At 32.0% G+C, this 21,375-nt stretch overlaps 2 protein-coding genes across 2 annotated transcripts; both read right to left on the minus strand.

The window, feature by feature from the left end:
• Positions 1–13,905: 13,905 nt before the first annotated feature.
• LOC108568559 (cytochrome P450 6k1-like) lies at positions 13,906–16,554 on the minus strand. Its single transcript, XM_017929730.1, has 6 exons — positions 16,306–16,554; positions 14,982–15,530; positions 14,732–14,906; positions 14,462–14,680; positions 14,145–14,396; positions 13,906–14,066 (listed from the first exon to the last, which is right to left on the minus strand). Exons 1-6 carry the CDS (start codon positions 16,552–16,554, stop codon positions 13,906–13,908), a joined length of 1,605 nt encoding a protein of 534 aa, XP_017785219.1.
• A 1,598-nt stretch (positions 16,555–18,152) lies between these two features.
• LOC108568560 (probable cytochrome P450 6w1) lies at positions 18,153–20,245 on the minus strand. The gene is made up of 5 exons (XM_017929731.1): positions 19,599–20,245; positions 19,333–19,545; positions 19,027–19,278; positions 18,814–18,971; positions 18,153–18,284 (listed from the first exon to the last, which is right to left on the minus strand). The coding sequence occupies exons 1-5, from the start codon at positions 20,236–20,238 to the stop codon at positions 18,153–18,155; spliced, it is 1,395 nt and encodes a 464-aa protein (XP_017785220.1). The 5' UTR covers positions 20,239–20,245.
• Positions 20,246–21,375: the final 1,130 nt, after the last annotated feature.

The raw sequence follows: 21,375 nt of genomic DNA on the forward strand, positions 1-21,375 counted from the left end.
TTTAATTTGTAGATTGGCTGTTATCTTATAGGTTAACTTCAGTAGTATATTGTTGCTCTGCGATTCCACTATTTCCTGTGACTCTGAATCTGCTGCTAACCTTAAAACTGTGATTGTCCATCGACTTGGCTAAAGGTCCATATTCTAAACCTCATTCATTTGACTGTCATACGGGCCTAGCTTGTCCAGGATTCGAACCGGCGCCGATTGTTGCCGGCTATTAGTCGTCCACTTATATTTATTTCTATAGAAAATCAATATTTTTTAACATCATTTGAAGAAATTTTAAGAAAATTATCTAAATGAACTTAAATCTGTCATTTTCTAATTTTGATAAAATTTCTGTATTGTGTGATTTGAATTAAATGATATAAACTTTGAATTTTAAATTTGGACAAATTTTAGATTTATTCTATGAGAATAATATCAATAAAGAAAATAAAGATTTGTTTTATAATTTATGTAATATAAAGAATAAAAATTTAATTTGTTTGTATTTGAAGAAAAAAAAAAACATAAGTGAGATTTAAATTTAAACTGTAGTCGTTAACAGCGAAATAAAAATTAATAACAGATATTTCAATCAGAAAATTACAGAGTAATTACCACGGCGTTCCGTAATTAAAGGCTCGTTTACGTGCGTATTTCTTCCATTCTTCCGTACCAATTTATTTTTCTGTTTCTCGTGTATCGATTTGCCACGCGTTCAGAAAATTACCCGACATACGTGGAGTGTGTCCAGACAAAACGGAAAAACGATGAAGAGGTACACCCCGTTGTACCATGGCATGTGCGTGAGCCATCATTTTCCACTTTGTCAGCGACCCCTCCACGCGCTAATCATGGCCTTTAAAAAAGATCGTATGCGCTTTATTAAAAGGCCAAGATGTGGAGAAAAAAAAGGATGTAGGAAAATCACATGTTCTCAGGCCCCTTGTGAAATGCACTTTTAATTGCATAATTCCCGTAAGTGAGACTAGAGGAAACAAGGACCACCGCATTCGGAGTTTTGGTCTAAGTCTTTGCGTTATGAGCGAAAATGATAGGAGGCGGAGGACACGCGGTGTAAGACAACCGAAAATCAAGGGTCTATATTTACGCAGTCTAGACAGACATTGACGTTAAAAGACGTTAATTTGACGTGTTAAGCTTTAATGGTTTTAGGAAAGCTAAACAGCTCTGCAATTACTCAGGCTCAAATCGCCTCAACACTACGCGCACACACATACAAGTTTCCGAAGGATTGCAGGTACGCTTTTTTCCTCTATTTCTTTTGATGGAGATAAGTGTTTTTGCAAGGAAAAAAGATATAATTGTATACGTCCGAAGCGAAAAAGTCACATTCAATTCAATCTTGCTGTTGAGAGGCAATTTGTTGCTATTTGTAACATTTCGCATTCAGTTGCATTATTGATTTATTTATTTTATTTGTTACATAAAGAAAATATTTGGCATTACTTTTCTTATTTGCTATTATTAGATAATAATATTTTATTTGCTACATGAAAGATTTAGTAACTTAATTGTAGGATATAAATATTTAACTTTATGAAACTTAGAAGAAAGATATTGTGAAATATTACTTAAATTTACTTCAATAAGAATAATATTTATAGGAACAGCGAAAAAATAAACATAAATAATAAAACAAAAAAGATTAACTGTTGCAAAACAATATTTAAATATAATTATTCAAAAAAGTACTGATTGATATTTAACTTTATATTATAGTATTGAAAATACTGTAAATTCGAAATTAGATCCAGCATTTTATTTAATAATACATAATAAGATATTTATTTTTTGTCTCGTTTGACGAATTAAACGCAATCAGTTTTAATTTATTTAAACGCTTTTAATTTCGAATGCCTCCACCGAAAAGGAGAGGACGAAGAGAAAAATGGAATTTGACGGTGCCTGGAAAGGCAAAACGCGCGGCGATTGCTCTCCTCGTCATCATCTTACATATATATTTTTTCTCCTGGGTGTCGCGTTTCGTCCTTCCTTTTTCCTCTTTCGTCTTCTTCATTTATTAATTAAAATGCCAGAGTAATAAATAACTGAGTTGTATCAACGTGGAGAAGGCAGGAAAGGACAAGGAAAAGGAGCAAAAGAACGCGCGGTACGCACACTCAAACAGGGAGAATTACAAGGTATTGCAGCTACCGTGGCCACTGCGCCCCAGTAATTATCTGCCTATTATCCGAGATGGATTGTAAATTATATTACGGGCCCACGCAGGACTCGGATTTTGATCCTCGTCAGGCCTCGAACAGAAGCAACAATTTTCGTTGATAATTACGAACCACCTTGTATCTTACGACACGGGGAAAAGCAGAGAAAAAAGAAGCGCCTTTATTATAGCGAGTTGCAAATAAAACAAAAAATGGTAAAGAAAAATAAAGCAAATCATATGATGAACGGAACGTCGCCATCGACCGGAAAATTAATGATATATTAAGATATTATGCAACGGGTCTTCTTAATTGCGCAATTAACGCCCGGGTCACGAGACTTAATTCAATTTCGATTAATTGTTTTTATCACGGTGTTTTTCTACGAGATTTGCATAAATACATAATTTTAATAAATTGTCGCTGTTTTTCCTCGCAGTGTCAAACAATTAATTATTCTTGACCAATTTATGAATTATTATAGCTACTGTAACCAACAAAATTCATGAAATGGTCAATAATAATTACTAGTTTAAGTGTAGTAAATGGTTACCAAATTATTAAATAAATCAAAATCTCAAAGCGTAAAAATAATCGTTAAATCTTATTAAATAATTGAGAGAATAAGTTTTTAAACAAAATATCTAAGAAATTCAAGTATCAATAAGAAATATTGTTTAATAATATACTTGTTTATAAATTTATAACGCTTTTTGTATTGAATACTAATTATATAAAAGTTTATAATTTGTAAATAAAAATCTTATTTCAAAGTAAAAATTATTTCATAAGTATTTAATATCAAATCATTTTAATAGTAGAAAGGAAATGTGTACCTATTTTTTTAACATTGGTAACAAATCTTATTTTAAATGTTTTTTTATAAGTTATATTATAAAAGTTTCTATAAATAGTGTTATTATATTATTACAAAATTTGATTGTATACAAAAATATGAACGAAAATTTAAGGTTAAGCTAAAATCCTTATTGTAGTTATTATGATGGCGTTAAATGAAATTATACGAAAGTCAATGGTGTGCATTTAATCATTGGAGCTGAATGACTCACATTAAAGTATAATTCTTTGAAAAAGGAAAAAAATAGAAATAAAACGTTGGTAATGGGTACTTCATAAATAATAATTATTGGTTGCAGTTGAAGTAATAAATGTGCGACAAATTGCCGTTTTTTTCTTTCTTTCTTCTGATGGGTTGGATCTTCATCTGGTATCAGTGTTTTGGGACGGCGACGGCGGGTCGCGAGGCACCCTCCAATTTAAGGTCTCCTTTCCCATGGGAGAATTAAAAAGCGTTTACATCGGCCCAAAAAAATTATACACATTTGATATTTTTATATGCTCTCTCTTCTAACATTTAAATAGCGCTAAGAAACGTCCTACCCCCCTCGACACTCGAATTAACATAAACTGAAGTAAAATACAGCTCGTGGCGAGTGGAAGAATGAGGATGAAAAGAAGAGGAGAGAAATAAAAGAAAACTAACCGAGAACGAAACGATTATATTTTATGTGTAATATGAAAAGGGCAATAATTCGAGTGCGTTTACTCTTTTGGTCGAAGGCATCGTAAATTGGTCGGAGCAACGCGAGGCGGCGGCAAATTGCGTTTTATATCGGCCACTCAATAAATTTCTTTCTAAAGCTCTTCTTCTCGTACTCTCTCCGTCCTCTTCCGTCGCGCCACTCCTCCTCGTCCACTTGGTCTTGGACTTCGTCCTGATCTTGGACACTATCCCGGACTCCTCTCATCCTCTTCATCCTCATCCTTGTCGACGATACGCGCGTTATTTTATTTCGCTACCTGTTTTACTATAATCAATTATTTACACGAGGCATTTGCATGCGGCGCGCGGCCTCTCTCATTCCCATACAAAAACCGAGTGAGTAATCCGACTTAAATGCCGCAATAAAATTTAAACTGCCATTTTATACACCATGAATAAATCCAATTATTATTGTTCGCCACATGATTTATTACATATCGAAAAACCGTACTCTTCGTCCGTACTTCGCTCGACTCTTGGCAGTTATTCTCCCTGCAGCGGTAGCCTCAACATCGTCCTCGATCCGTCGATCCTTGCTGAAAACGGCCGGAAATGTTCCTTCTTTGGAACTGTCGCCTCCGAGAAGCCAGAACTCGTTAATTGTCTTCCTCCCTTCGCAGCAATCAAAATCTCCGGAATTGACTCGACGGCGAAACGCAATTAATTTCTTGCACATCGTTTGCTGCTTGCTGACTACCTGCAAACACCAGAAAGAACTTCGTTTAAATGTTTCAATTAATTCCGAGCAGAACTCGCAGCGGATACGCATTTCACATGAAAATCTATTCAATTACCGACGCATGCATTTCCTCAATTCATTTATGCACCATGACATGAAAACTAGTAGAAGCCAATTGATATTCTGCTCTATAATCAACAAAAACAGATTTAATTATTTTAATCAACAACTTCTTGTAATACTACAAACAATTTATGTAGTCATTATTTGTACTTTAATTAATGTATTGCTACTAAGTAAATTATTTCGTAGAAATATCGCCTTAGTTTCCATCCGTCTTTACATATCAAAGTATTATTTACAATTACATTTTCTATGTAAAAAATACAAAATGTTGCGTTTTTTATTTCATTATTTTTAATTATATTTTTGCCTTTAAGTGAGTAGAAATACTATGTTATTTGAAAATGTTTGTTTACAATTTATGGAAAACTTATAAATTAATGTTATCGAATTTATGAATGAAGAACTTTTTAGAAAAGTAATTAACTAAAACAAAAAATTGATTATTATTATATAGTATAAAATAATTTGTAAATTAATCATCAAGTAATTGTTATATTATTAATCATGTTTTATTTTAACATGTAAATAACTAAATTTATTTACACTATATACATTTTATAGTAAGGTTACTATAATTGGTATTCTGATCATTAAATACATGATGGCATCATCTTCTAAACATTAGTTGATGATGCCATTAAATCTAAAGTATTCATTAAAAATTCGCTCATCTTTGTAGCAGTTTTCTACAGTCCATGATCGTTCTTCATTTCAAGGACTTGAACTGTCATAACGTAAATATGCAGGTAGATTTTACCTTTACAAACAAATTCTTTTAGATCATTATTTCATAAAGTGAGAACTCATTTTTTCTTCAATAAAATTTCTGTTACTTCAATGTGAATAAAATTTACGAATTTCTAAAAAAAATCTTCTAAAATTAGAAATAATCGTAATATGTTTCTGCTTTAAAATTAATGCTATAACATTAATAATTTAATATGATTTTTATTATTTTTTGTAAATATAGATAATTTGCATTAATTTGATAATAAAGTAGGTAATAAAGTTTATATGCTACCTTAATAGCAATAATTGCTTTCAAAATATAATCGTAAATAAATAAAGTTATTATTTTTTATACAGAAATACTTGGGTCATTACGTCTCATAGATCAGTTAATTGTGGTTTGTTATTACATAATTAGTAATAATTGAAGTAAATTTGTTATTTCTTTTTGCATTTCTCAGTACAACGCATTTCGCTTTTATTAACTATATTACATAGTACTTAATAATGAAGAATGACTATAATTTTCTAATATATTTTTAATCAAAGTTATTTTTTATACACGACAATTATATTTATAACATTTATATATATTAGAAGTTTTTTTGTAGACTCTAAACTATCGATCAAGTTGTTTTTCCAAAGTTCAATTATCATTTAAAATGCAAAATCAATATGATACATTTTAAGTTCATAATTTTCGGTTTTTCGAGTTGATTGTTTTTCTATCCAAATACTATACTGTGACATATGTTGTTTAACTATCTTAAAGGTGTGAAATGTCAACTAGGCGATGGATGCTACCTGGCGTTCCATTATTATATTAATATACAATAATGCGGCAGAAGAAGTGCCGCATTTTTGTCGAGACGTTTCGTCCATCTGTCAAATGGGGATTTCTCGCATTATTTATGTATATCCGTGTCTCGGCTAACAGTAATTTGTAAGTGGAGAAAATCGCGGTGGTGGGGACAATAAATTATTAAAGATTGTTAATTTATGAACGTCAGCAATTACTCCCATATTTGTTTTGCTCGGTCTTTTGCAATTGGTCTCAGATCTGATGGCGAGCGTGTGCATGCATGGTTTGTATATGTATGTATGCGTACATTTGTATGTGTGTGTGTGCGACGACGACGAGAAATCAGAGTAGAAAGACAGCTGCGGCGATGGCTATAAAAAGTAGCCGGTATTCGGATAAAATATTTTTTAAACATATGTTTGAATCGGAATTTCGGGTTAAGAATTCAAAGGCCGGACTGCCCATTGTGGCAGTACAGACAGATAAATTATGTTCGACGGTCGCGTATGACAGTGGCTCTCTTCGGCAGAAGAACCTGCAGAAGGGAATACGAAAAAAGAAAAAGGAGGACGTCGACAACCACTGCGCTGGTTCTTGAGGATCTACGACAACCCGAGGAAGAAGAAGAAGAAGAAGAAAGGATGCAGAAGGTGGTGGAGAGGTGAAGGAAGGGCAGAACCGCAGAAGAATAAGAAGAAGCAGATGATGATCAATAAGAAGAAGAAAGGACCCAGTCTATCTTATATAAATAACAGTACCATCGGATGGGTGCTGCATATTCATGCTGCTGTGGTCCAACTTCTTCATTTATTTATTGGCAGGGTCGACCCGTGCGTTGATTCCTTACTGCTTTAATTACTTACTCTCTGCCCACCACTGCAAAAGATCAGAATCGACGTGCGGCCCGACCATATCGTTACGGGATATCTGCTAAATTGTTACACGTCGCAGACCGCCGTGCAACTCGTCCCAACATTAACGCATTTCATAATTAAATTAATCAAAAATTCCCATTTTTTTTTTAATTTTCCGATATCATTTTTAACATAAATTTATTATATTGTATTGGATTATGATACAATTTTAACAACTTTAACAAATATCAATGAAAATATATATAAATTGAAAATTCATATTATTCATTGGCCTGAGCACTTATATATAATGAAACATAAATTTCAGAAGTGGAAATAAGTTAAAAACAAGCTAATTTTTATTGAAACACTTGGGTTTTGCCCAGAAATGAAATAATTATATATTAATTCAATAAATAAAAATGTTCTATAATAAGTAATAAAAATTTTATATGTAATTCCAAATATAAACTGAAATATAGGAAAGAAATAAATTTAATGCGACAGGAGAAACTTAAGTATTGAAATACTCTTAGAACTGTGATTGACTTGTTTACATATACAGATAATTTGTTTACTTTAAGAAAACAAAACGAGAATAGTAAGAAACGAAAACTAATGAAATGTTTAAAAAGTTCCAGTGATATGTAAACATTTTTTTCGTCTGTGAAGGAATGTCGCTAATAATAGTAATAAATGGAATTACCTTTAACGATTGTAATTAAATGCGTTTTACTTATTTTCACTTTTTTAATTGCGAATAATTATTAAATGACATATAATTTTAATTAGACGGAAATATTGACACGTACGTGCGATCCTTAAGCCGAGAGCTCGCTGCGTTTTCTTTTTGTTTCGAATACCGTCTTGCACAAATAAGGATGTCTGCAAGGAAGAAGCATACGAACTTTACTTCTTTTTTCCAGCTAAAATATGCCGAGCTCATCATGCGCCATGAATAAATCATCGCGCACGTTGTAATATTCATATTGATATTATTTTATTGTTACGCAATCGAATGGTGGTTTTCTCTTATTGGTTATCTGCACGGAGGAAGTTCTATGCTTTTTTGTTGTTGTTGTTATTGTTGTTGCTTTTTCGATGTGCCGTTGTTTATGATAAATGTTGTTACATATTGATGTATTGTGTTATTTTATTTATTTTATGTGTTTGAACTTTGAGAAAGTTCCCTATTGTGTAGATTTCAAGCACCACCAACATCGTTTACAAGGAGAGCAAAAAGGAAGCCCGAAACATTTATACTAAACCGACAGTAAGCAAGAACAATTGTTCTCGAGATGCTACTGTTCTGGGCACGATTTATGGTAGACCATTGGGTCCGTCCATTTGGTCTGATGCGTCTTGCATATGAACGCGTCGCGCCGCGATTGTTTCGCCAAGTGGTGGTGCGGCCCTTCTTCTCTTCGATGGTCTGGATGGTCTGCTCTGCGCTGGGCCTCCGGGGGACCCAAGGATCTATGGGCAAAACCACGGCCACTTGGCATTCTCGCCTTATTTATTGATGGCCAATAGCTACTGTTGCCATGTATTGTGTATTGCGCGCAAGCTTTACGGCCTTTGCAAATTTTCACTAAACAAACATACACACACACACAAACGTGTACACATTTTCTCTGCATTTTCCTTTCCCTCGCGCACGCACGCCTCTTTCGTTTTCAATTCGTCACGCCAACCAATTCACTTTTACATAATCTAAAAGAAAATCTGCATTAATATACGATTTTCATATTTTTCTCTATTACCCTTTCAAAATTTTACATATCTACAATAAGTTGAAGAAACAACTGTTATAATACAATTAAAAAAAAATCAACAAATTTCTTACTGTAAATATTATTTAAACTAAATAAGGTGTTATTAATTAACAAATATTAAAAAGTTCATTATGCAATTTATTTCTTTGTAATATTATGGCCAATAAACTTGGTACAAAATTTAAACTGATTAATAACTGTTAGCATTGTGTATAAGAATAAATGTTTGTTTGTAAAATAAAAATATTATAAAAAAATTAATTCAATTAGTATGACTCATGACAAATTATAAACTCAACTACTTAATATTATAATTAATCAAATTTACTTTATTCATATTTTCCATTTCGCACATAATCCTGTAAAAGTATTAAGAGTATTCTCATAATTAAACCTATTATTTAATAACATTCAGTAAACAAGCTTATGTAATTAAAAACTTTTGATAAATTAGTTAAAAAAATAATGTTTTCATAAAATGATTAAAAATTAATATTTAAGTAAAATAATTGATTCCAACTTTTTACTATGCAAATATATATTAAGAGTAGTCTTTATATTTGAATTTATGTTGAATTTATATAAATATAAATTCAACATAATGTTGGAAAAAAGGTTTGGTTTTTGAACAATTCAAAGTGAATTATGTTCGATAGATTTCATTATATCAGATAACAAAAAAAGTATTACAACTAGGTCTTTCTGACCAAATATAAAAATTAATAATTTAATCTTGTAAATTATGTTGTTGTTTTTAAATAAATGAACCTAAATTACATAATGTGATATTATAGTTTCTTAATATATCTTCACTGGAATGACAATGATGTAACCTAATAAATGTAAATAGTTGTAATGAATATATTTCTGTATATTTTATTATTGTATTAATAAAGAGATTAAATGAAATTATACATAGTAAAGCTTTCAAAAGTAATCGTCCCACCTGCTTTGTATGCGATAATGAACACATTAGCAATGAATAAATAAATTTATAGATGCGTAATAAACACTAATAAATCTATAATGGAGCGATTTAGAATGTAAATACATAAATATTGTAAATTTATGGAACGGCGGTGATGTGTCCGCATGTGCGAGAATTAGATTGCGCTAATTGATGTATGTGACTATCGCAATTGAATTGAATATTGAAAAGATCGTGGCCGTAGATCTTCGAGTAGATCTGGTAGATCAGCAGCAGCAGTAGTGGTAGCAGCAGAAACCGAATGATTTATCATCGGCAGTTCCAACAAATTAAAAACGTCGCCGGCTCCGATGTTTATGTCCCCGATGGAAAATATTTACTCGCGCCGTTTTAAGTCATTCCGCTTTATCTCATTCATCAAAAAGGAAATACTAAATATATTTATATATCGAATCAGAAAGAGAAAAGCGCGCCAGAATCATAATAAAATGTAGTACACATGTTACTCTCGAACTAACGGAATTCCAATCGTAAAAATAATTACAGCAAGATAGCGCCGATAAATTGCGACCGCAATTTATGAATGCAATTATTCAGCTTATGATTTAAATGGCTTCATTTTATTTCGCAATTCATTCCGATTTCACGTCTCATCCATTTCCATCATTACCACCTTATCTCTCTCCTTACTTTTATATCCAATATTCTTTTTAATACCATTTTTTGTTTTCATCCAATTCGTGTACGTTCAGATTTCATTTATCTTTGGCGGATATTAAAATGTTTCTCATTCATTACAAGTCCGATATGAATTATTAGAAAACATTCATTTATAAATATTTTAATAGCACCGCATTACGTCGCATACTCTAAACGCATTAAAAACCGCTAGTATTTAATCGGAATGTTCAACTTTTTAATCTTTAACGAAATTGACTTTACCGATATAACCATAATTAATTTTACAACAAGATTCATTATTTACAACTATTTACCGTATTCTTAAAAGAAGCAAGTAAATAATGATAGAGTATAGGCCATTAAAATTAAGACTAAAACTCAAGGAAGTGAGTTGTTTAAAAATGCATACGTTTTTCTTTAGGATTCCTGTTAGGAATCAGAGCTTATTTTCAAAGCTGTACGTTTTCTGGAAACAGGAAATTATTGAGAATCAATGACATAGATATTTTGTGCCGAACGTGTAGAACGTTTGGAGGCGAAAGGTCAGATCACAGACACGAACCATAAATAATTATTAATAATCTTTATCAGCATTGTACGGACAGCAGGTCTTTATCTGCTCACCAAGTATGTATGTGATTTATGCGTTAATAAAATAACAGACTTCTTCCTCATGAATCAAGCAGTATTAACCTAAAACCTGGAGGATCTTTCAAGTGGTTTCCTTCACGGTACATGATCATAAATCTATAAGCATTTTTTTGTTAAATTCACAAAAATCGAAATATTTGCGAAATACAATATAATAACATTGTGTTATTTAAATGTATGTTTTACTAGAAAGTAAAGTTTCATAAAAGAATACAATTATTTTAATAATGTAGTTAGTTTGGGAATTTTAATACTGAGTGTTTTACAAATACGCGTTTATGAAATATTATGCTTATTTCGCACGTGTGTTGATTCGTGGCGATATGCAAAGCGCGGCGTTTTTGAAATTCATGAAAACAGTGGCACAAGATGAAACGGCGTGATATAATTTGACATGCGAAATGTATTATCGTCATAAGCTCATCTTCATAATCGCCTTAAGGCATAATTCAACTGCATCGTTCGAGTTATTTGTTCAAAAGTTTATAACAATAAATACTTTAATTAGCATCATTAATTTTAAATGAAGTCCATATCTAACTAACATAATATTTATTGTAAAAAATATATAAATAAACACATTTTAATGTTGTTATTCAATAATTCAATATATATTTGTTCGAAATGTATATAAATTTCAATAAAAGCTTAAAGTTTGTAAAAATTTATAAAGAAATTAAAAGTATTTCATTGAAAACTACATTTCTTAATAATTAAACATTTGTTGGAGAAAAAATAATTTATAGTATACATAATTTTAACAACATATTATTAGTATTAAAATATTTTTGAATATTGACAAATTGTACTTTTGTTAGTAAATGTATATAAAATAATCAATATTTTTTAAATGTAATAATTTTTTTTAAATATTACAATAATTGATCACATTTACATGATAAAGTTAAGTGGTTTGCGTGAGCAAAGTGGTGTAAACAAAGAAGAAAACACTGGTGACTTAATTAATTTTAAGGTTTGTTAGGCGATTGTTAACGGTTGGTGGAATTCCGTGTCGTCTTGTTTTCCAGTGAAGTGTTTGGGGTTGGATGGGATTACACGTGCCCGGCGGTAATTGCCTGAATTCCTTGGGATCGTGCGGCCACCACCTCTCTTCGGTCAGCAACGGTCAACCAAATATTAAAATTACAACCTTATTCCTTTTTTCTTCCACTCCACGTGTTTTTTAGCTTTAGTTTTTGTATGTGTTGTGTGTATGTGCATGAAAACACAGGGATGGGTATAGATGCTGAAGCATAGATGTGGCGAAGATGTGTAGATGTTGATGTGCGATAAGGGTTGGGTTCTGGTTTTTAATTTTAGGCAAAGTTGGTCTCCTCTCTCGTGCAATGGCAAAGACGAAGGAAGAATGAGTTTGGTGGAGGAGAAGGAAGAGGGAATGATACGAAAGAAAAAAGAAAACAGAAATAAAAGAGGAGCAGCAAGGAGAGAGAAAAAGGACGAAGAAGAAATTATGAATTGTTTGCTGGAGGCTAGCCGAACACACCGGCGTCTCAGCCCACCTGACGGATGCGGCGACCATTAAATATCTTCTTGTCCGTCCTTTTTTGGTTTTCCACCTCAGTTTTTGCTCTTTATTTGTGTGTCTTTTTGTGCGCTGCATTCATTTTTTTTTGCTTGATATTTAGTCAGTTATCAAAGAGACAGAGGCTGATTATTATTAAGTGGATGTGAAACAGATTTAATGCAGGTATTAGCAATTCATGCGGACTCTGATGGACAATGTGTGTATCTTCCATACGTGTGGTGTGTGGTGCTTTCGGACTTCGTCAACTTGAGGCCCCCCATTAATATTCAAATATTTAAATGCAGGTCAACAATTCGCGTTCTCTTCGTTACCACCGCCTCTATCTAATTGCCTTTTGATACCTGGATTAGATTACTCCGAGTTGGTATGGTCCTATACGGTTTAGCACAACCGTGGATATGGTTACAACGACTACTATGGTTATAGTAGCGTCTGCAACAATAATAATAATAATAAACTTTATAACTCTTTTGTCTCAAATGCGCCTCTTCGTGGTCGTCCATCCAGGGGCCCATCTCTTGGTAGCCGCGATTTCGAGCACGCGATACGCGGCGGTTTCTTTGACCCGTCGGCCTTAATGGTATGCATGGGCCAGACATCAATTTTTATTGGGGGCCCTTCTTTTTCACTACCAACACCGAGATTACGAACCTCAATGGACAGACCGACCCAATTTCTTATTCATTCTCATTTCATTTTCACTACAACAAACAACATCGAAATAAGATTCATCCTTCTATTTACACGACAGATAGAATCTTGAGAAAAATGTGTAAATCGACTTTTGTAAGAGCGATATCATGTTGATAAAGTACCGTGTAAATCGAGGATTAGGTGCAGATGTGTAGAAATTAAATATAAATCTTGCTTAATAATACTTCCAATTACAATTTAATCAAAAAAATGACGCAGTATTTATATTATGCAATATTTTTTAATGTAAATATATTTTGAACACAATCGTTCAATTATAAAATATAAACAAGATTAATTAAGAAATTGTTAAGTCATTTTTCTGCAATTACTTTCATAATTATTAAATATTTATTTACGTCGTAATATAAGTACAATATGATAATAATATGTAGAAAATAATTGTTTATTAGAATAAAACGATTTGCTAAAGTAATAAACTTGTAACAGATACAACAAATTTCCCGAGAATTTTGAAAAATTATATTTTATCGATACCCGAGAATTAAATCTTCTTGTGAGACGGCAATTACCTTGGAAGAATTTTTTTCTACAAAATTAAGACAAGACGAGGACTTTCAGACTAGTCGCATTTACAACCATATTTTTTAAATAAAAATTATAATATATATACATATAATATATTACTGAGCAATCTTAATAATAATAACCATTAATTACATTGAAGATAGAAATGCAGAAATTAGAATTTTACAAATTTTAAGAAAACATCTTGAGGTTTGATTATAAATGATTTGCTGTGTAATTTAATCTTTGTTGGTGTGCTTTCAGTAGGTTTTATTTGGAATTTGATTAGAATTTGTGCGATGCACATTTTTGCAGTCAATAATCCAAATCTTTTTCCTATAAAAATAAAATAAAAAATATTAATTATTTTTGAAATATTCTAGTTAATATTAGATATTTTTAAATTTCTCTTACCTATGCAATTATGTGGGCCATGTCCAAAAGGCATATAAACATAAGCCGGACGAGATTGAATTCCTTCTGGTGAAAATCTCTCTGGGTCAAATATATCTGGATTTGGGAAATATTCCGGATCATAGTGTATTCCTAAAGTGGAAAATTGGCATTTAGTTCCTTTGTCTAAGACAATATCAGTTTCAGGAATTTGGTAATCCTTAACACATATTCTCTCTAAGAAGGGAAGTGTTGGATATTTCCTCGCCGCTTCTAAAAAAAACATACAAGAATAATGTCATTAAGAATTAAAAGTTAATAATTTTATTTTTGGTTACCTGACATAACTTTGGAAAGATAACTTAGATTTGCTATATTTTCATAACCAAAGTTGCCATCGGCTTCCTTTTTTAGTGCATCGACGACTTCAAACCTCAATTTATCTTGGATTTCTTCATTCATCGCTAGTTCGTAGAGAGTAAATGCTATTAAAGAACTTGTAGTTTCAAAACCGGCCATGAAAAATTGAATAGCCTGCGCCATAAGCTTATCTCCATCTATAAATGTAATATATATATATAAAAAAAAATTCATAAATTAGTACATACCTAGTGTAATGCCATCGCCTAAATCTCCTTCATTCTTCAATTGGATATAACAATCAATAAAATCATTATATTTCACACCCGATTCCTCTCGATCTTTTATAACCTTCCAAAAGTGAAATCTATAGAAGTCCAGAAAATCCTCCGTAAATACATTAAACTTTACAATACTTGAAATCTGCGGTAAAATAAACATGGAAATAAATTGAGTAACAGATTTTATCGTCGGTTCGAAAATTTTTTTCGAATTCACAAAAAACAGATTGTCAACTTCTTTGAAGCAATTTATTTTGTAACCGAAACCGGTACCAACAAAAATATTCGTAGTCAGTTGACTGGAAATTTGCTTGCAATCCACTGCATCTCCAGAAACTTCTTCCAGATAATCAATCATTTCTTGCGCCGATTCTCTGAAGATATGCATAACATATTTCAACTTTGTAGTTGTAAATAGTGGTGTCAGTTTGGTCCTCAGTATTTTCCAGTCGTGGAAATGCATAGAAAATAACATGTCATTGAAAATACGGTCGTGGTTGTTTGAAGAAACAGCACGTTCGCTGAAGTGATTGAAGTCCTTCACCAGTATATTTTTAATTAGTTCAGGGCTTCGAATCAACAAAAAAGGATTGTTAATTGCCCAGTAGCCAACTACTGGACCTTTCGACGAATTATGTAACTGCGCTAATATGTCTCCATAACATTTCTTTAAGGAAACCAACGGATAAATGTTTCCGAATGGAAAACTTGGTCGGACGTAGGGTATACCTCTTTTTCGCCAATGATCATAACTTTGAGTGATGTACTTATATATCAGCAGACACACAAATGCAAAGAAAATAATTGGGAACATCTTGTAGATTCTAATTGATGCACTTCTAATTTTACCCAACACTTAAATTATACGAAAATATACTACACAAGTGTTAAATACAAATACAACGGATGGTATGAAAAGAATTGAATTTATATTTGAATTAGTTATCGTCTTATATAAAAAAAAAAAACATGACTATAGATTACAAATAATTGCATTGATTAATACACAATTATATTATAAGCTGGGACAAACATTTCCAAATATACGATAGGACTATTTAAAGAAAATGATAACCTGATATTTAATTATCTTAGTGTTTTTTGCATATTTATACTTTGAACCGAAGCCTCAGTTATGAATACAAATTCAAATCAAATAAAAAAAGACACGAAGTTTAAATGTGTATTTGTTAATTATATAATTTTAATTGTAATTATTTCTCTTTTCCAAATATAAATAAAATTACTTGAGGATTGGATATGTTTGCACTTACTTCAACTATAGTGAAGCATATTCAGTTGATATTTAAGTTAAATGTCGGTTTATAAGAATGAAACTTGTAAATTTCAATTATTGTATATTATGATGATATCTTTGCAATGATATATATATTTAGAAAATGATTTTTTTTTTGAGTGGAAGAATAAAAGTAATGTAAATGGAAAAAGGTAGAGTGGTAATGATGGTGCTGTTGGTTGTAAGGGTAATATGTAAAAAAGGGGTACGGTGAAGTGGGAATCAATCAATAGATAGATATTACTTCATCCTGTGTGCAAGAGAGTCGTCGGATCGTGTCCTGCGGCGAAGTTCGTCTGCCTGGTAATAAGCATGTGCGCCTCTGCCCCATCCTCATCTGGCCTGATCTGGCCTCATCTCCGTCTCCGTTCCAGCCGTCTGGGCCTCCTCGCACTCCACCCCAAGACCTCGGGGCTTGGTTCTTCTTTCTTCTGGACCGATAGGGCCGCCAGATTCCGCGCACTATCTCACCGTTATCTCCTGCTATCTCCATATCTCCACCAGCGTATGCTTTATACCATCATCATCATCGCTTCCTCCGCACTTATAAAATATTATATTCCCCGATGCACGTCTTCAAAGCTACCTGTTTTCCTATATATATAGATATATTCATATATATATAATATACATGCATACACTAACCCAATTATATAGATTTCATCTACACATATACGCGCCGGCCGCGACGTCTGTTATTAACATCAAAGACATCCCGAAATTATCTCTTCGTTTCGTGGAACAAAAACAAAGGAGCTTCTCTACTCTCTTGCTTTTTATTCATTTATTAAATCTATACCACCATCGAAACGTAAAAATATGAACAGGAATATTTGCTGAAATTGATTCCAAAATCACCATTCCTGTTATTTAATGACACACATTCCCACAGATGATTGTGATCTGCATCTGTTAGCGCCATTATACAATTATCCTTATTAAAACTAATGTAAGCGAATCTCTTTTATGGACAATTTTTTTTTTTATATATTAATTTAGCAGATCCATTTTGCAATCTTCCAACTCACTTTATATATCAAAACTTGCATCTACTAACTTTTACGTCTACAAATATAGAAAATAATACATTAGATTGTATTAATAAAATTGTGTGCTTTTTATGTTTCGATGTTAGGTGAGATTTCGATGTTTAAAGATAAGTACAATAATTATAAAGAAGTAAGTGCAAATTCAGAGATTAAAATAGTTGTTGATAATTACGGTAAGTAGAATGTGTTGTAGGTCAATGACGTTTATAGATGTATTCAATCTAAAATTTTTGCTAGTATAATAATTTCAGAAACGTTGTCAAGTGATTGATGGAAATGGTTTTTGCTGGCTTCATTTGTGTTTTTCGTTTTCTGTTTTTCCTTCCTTTTTTTGCAGACATTTATTAAATCAATACGCAATAAGTAAGAATCCTGTTAGGTGATTTTTAAATTGCCATTCACGTTTGTCGTTCGGTGACATGACAGCTAGTTACTTGTAAAATGAAAACGGGGAATAGTAAAAGAAAAAAAGTATGATCTCGGAGATGAGATGGCAGAGAAGAAGCTTGAAGAGTAGCAGTAGAGGAAGGAAGAACAAAAAGAGGAGGAATGACATCTAGACCGGTTGGATGGACGTTCGGTAAGTGCAGTTTTGTGATGGGCAGTGGATGAGAGGAGGATGAGGGTCTGGTGTCTCTATCTGGCTATGGACGTGCACACGGATGAATGCACGTACCATTATTATTCCAATTCGGTAACCCGAAAATGCAATCCATCGCATTGCTTATTATGTGCATATGATACATAAATAATAATAGCATAAGTTTGGGAACGAAGCGCGCGCGACGCCGACCGGTCGAAATAATTAATTTTAGATTTTATTTGATATTCATGAAGGCATATTTATTCAAATCCGTTGGCGCTAAATGCATTTTGGGAAAGTTTGCGCGGTGGTTCATGTAATGGGGGAAAAATCGGTCCGTCTCAGACTGTTGGCAGTCCTGACAGTGCCGGATGGTAATTCCGACAAGGACTAATGATATCGGGATATGTAAATATAAATATACCCGTGCGCGCGTAACACGGCGGCGTGAACTGATGTTTAATGTAGAAGCTGCTTGATTTGCGATGCAGATCCCAGATCCGAGATCCGGATCGGTTGTGGTGGTAGTGTTAGTGGTATGTCGTCCTCCGCATCTCCATCTCTTTCGCTCCTTCTTCCAGCACCTTCTGCCTACAACCGCAAACTCCGAAGATGCGGTCCAACTTTACATTATCATCCCCTTGTAGCCACAACCCTTCACAACCAACCGCCGGATCTCCAATTACATCATCTTAACTCTAACTCTACTAACACCTATTACACTGGAACAAAACCAAGACCTATTAAACAACTATCTAAAAATACTCAATTAGAAACAATATAACAATTTATAGAAAATAAACAAAATATTGTATTTGTCATTCAGAGATAACAACGTTATTTACAACTAAAATGATTTCATTCTCATTCTGTTTACGTATGCAAATAATTAAATCAATCATAGTACAGCTTTTTGTTTTACGTTACGTCACGCAAAGTCATTTCTTTTTTCAGAAAACAAATTTTTAGTCAAAAATATCACACTTTTAATTTAAAAATTAGTTTAATTTATATTATATTGATATATTTACTATTTTTTAATTTGACCATTCATATAAATTACCATTATATTTAATTATACATAAATATAAATAAAATAATTATAACAATGTGTCTACAATTTTGTAAATTTCAATTTTAATCCAATTTTTGGTGCAATTGTGAAACTCATGGGATGAAAATCAATATTCTTCGCTGTCTCCGGACACGTTTCCACCTTGTACTCACTTAATAATTTTATTAAGCAAATTTTAGTCCCATTCAGTCCAAGTCTTTTACCTAAATGTATTGAATAACATCATTTTCTAATGTTGAATCATTATATTGCACTTACCGACACAATTTCTGGGCCCAATTCCAAACGGAATGTAGGCATCAAGATTGATGGATTTGATGTTTTCCGGTGAGAATCGCTCTGGATCGTATACATGAGGATTCGGAAAATATTCCGGATCGTAGTGCAAACCAAAAATAGAAATATAAACAGAAATCCCATTTTCAATTACATAATCGCTGTTTGGTATTTTGAAATCGGAATTACATCGCCTGTCCAAAAATGGTAAAACCGGATATTTTCTCAGAGTTTCTGAAACAAAAAATAAATACTTATGCATAGTTTATATATGTTATTGACAATTACCTGAAATAACTTGATCTAAATAAGTTAAATCCTTTATTAATTCGTATGTAACTTCAGTCCCAAATAAATATTTTGATTGGATTTCTTCACGCAATTTGTCTTGTATTGTTTGGTTGAAACTTATCTCGTACAAAGTGAAAGCAATAGTTGAACTTATTGTTTCAAATCCAGCCACAAATAATTGCACGGCTTGACTTGAAACTCTATCTCCCTCTATTAGAAAAAAAATGTTAAAAATAATCACAAATTAAAATTTTAATATTCACCAAATTTATATCCATTCGAAGATTCAAGTTTCATCCAATCTATATACATGCTAATCAAATCATTTCCCTTAGCAGAATATTTAATTCTTTTATTTATAATATCCCAAGCTGCTGTTTTTAGGAACTCTAGATGTTTTAGATTGAAGAAAGTTACTTGTAACCAGTTGGAAATTCTTGGCATAAGGAAGTGACTAATAAATCGTGCATAATTTTCTTGAGTTGGTGAAAATAAATCTCCAGCGACGGAATTAAATTTGGAGTCATCTTTTTCAAAACACATAGCATTAATACTAAAACCTATAGAGGTTATAGCATCTACCGTATACTTCATCGATACGTCTTTGAGATCGTAGACTTCACAAGTAGCTTCCTGCATATGGTGTAACATGTCATCTCCATTCTTGTTCATTAAGAAAATCATGTCTTTCAGTTTTAACGTCGTAAACATGCGTGACATTTTCTGTCGTAAATATCTCCACTGTGGATTTTTGGAAAAGAACAACATGTTAGCCATTATAGGATTGTTTTCCTCTTCATAAGTAATGTTTCGATCGGGAAAAGTTGTAATATCCTTTATTAAAATCTGCTTGATGATATCCAATGACCGTATCACTACAACTGGTTTATCGATCACCCACATTCCAACGATGCTTACATTTGAAGAGTTATAAACATTCTGGAATAATTTTCCCATTGAAATGCGTCGAAATACAATATCTTTAACGTTCCCAAATGGAAATTTTGGTTTGATGAATGGTGTATTGCGATCACTCCAATAGTTGTAGTTCTTTGTGATTATTAGATAGATTATTAGAATTATTCCAATTAGGATTATGGCAATTGGAAACACGATCTGAAAAATATTTACTTGATTATAATTTTTCATTTAATAAACCATCTCTTACCATTTTACTGGTACGAAATCAACTGTTGAAATACTTTTATTATTCATATAAAATATACTTATATATAAACTGATATGAAATTACATTTGCAATTGGATTGATACCTTTTTGACCTGACTCACTTACGATATATTCAAATTCTGTGTTAATATTTAAAAATAATAAACAACATCATTAAGATTTGCGTTTGTAAACTCAGCAATTTTGTTATTTGTATTATTTATATATAAATTATGCGTCCATTCCGGCTCTCGTTTATAATTGGTATATTTTTTTATTTAATTGTATCAATTAAATAAAAATAAACATTTTTTTAATATTGAAACTAAACATTTAAAGTTTTGATGTACAGTGGAACCTCGCTTAACGACAAAATAAGTTGTGAGAAAATAACTCGCAAAATGGAACGCATTATCGTAGATTACATTAGTGTATATGGAGAAAATTGTTTCACTATACGAGTAAAAATCCGGAAATTTTGCATATTAGGGCTTCAATCAGTGCGGATTCACTATAGAGAATATAACAGAATAAAAATATATGCGAAAAAATTAGTAGACACAATAATGTTTTATTCATAAAGTATCGTTTTTTTCTATATAAAAAAAATCCTCTTTTTTTTGTCATTTGTGCGGTTTGAAACAGGAATCGATTATTTTATTACAATAAAGTTGCTTATTTATAAATTAAACTAAATTAATAGAATTTTATAAATTAATTTCTCAAACTATTTCTAACTTACCAAGACAAGTCAATCTCTAGGCCCACTACCAAAAAGGAATGCATGTATTAACATTGATGGATATAATATTTTCCGGTGATAAACGATCTGGAAAATCGTCGTGCAGATGAGGGAAAATTTGCAGTCTGAA

This window comes from Nicrophorus vespilloides, unplaced genomic scaffold, assembly GCF_001412225.1.
Source record: "Nicrophorus vespilloides isolate i.1.1-1 unplaced genomic scaffold, Nicve_v1.0, whole genome shotgun sequence".
NCBI classification, from domain to species: Eukaryota; Metazoa; Arthropoda; class Insecta; order Coleoptera; family Silphidae; genus Nicrophorus; species Nicrophorus vespilloides.

What these genes read in the sequence shown, in the direction of transcription:
- LOC108568559 (XM_017929730.1), bottom strand. Translation starts at nt 16,554, where the DNA reads ATGGAGATAGCAGGAGATAACGGTGAGATAGTGCGCGGAATCTGGCGG. An exon ending in TCTCTTGCACACAGGATGAA is followed by an intron (nt 15,531 to 16,305) that starts GTAATATCTATC and finishes CTGATATATAAG; the next exon opens with TACATCACTCAAAGTTATGA. An exon ending in TGGCCCACATAATTGCATAG is followed by an intron (nt 14,067 to 14,144) that starts GTAAGAGAAATT and finishes TTATTTTTATAG; the next exon opens with GAAAAAGATTTGGATTATTG.
- LOC108568560 (XM_017929731.1), bottom strand. Translation starts at nt 20,238, where the DNA reads ATGTGGGTGATCGATAAACCAGTTGTAGTGATACGGTCATTGGATATC. An exon ending in TTCGAATGGATATAAATTTG is followed by an intron (nt 19,546 to 19,598) that starts GTGAATATTAAA and finishes TTTTTCTAATAG; the next exon opens with AGGGAGATAGAGTTTCAAGT. An exon ending in TGGGCCCAGAAATTGTGTCG is followed by an intron (nt 18,972 to 19,026) that starts GTAAGTGCAATA and finishes CAATACATTTAG; the next exon opens with GTAAAAGACTTGGACTGAAT.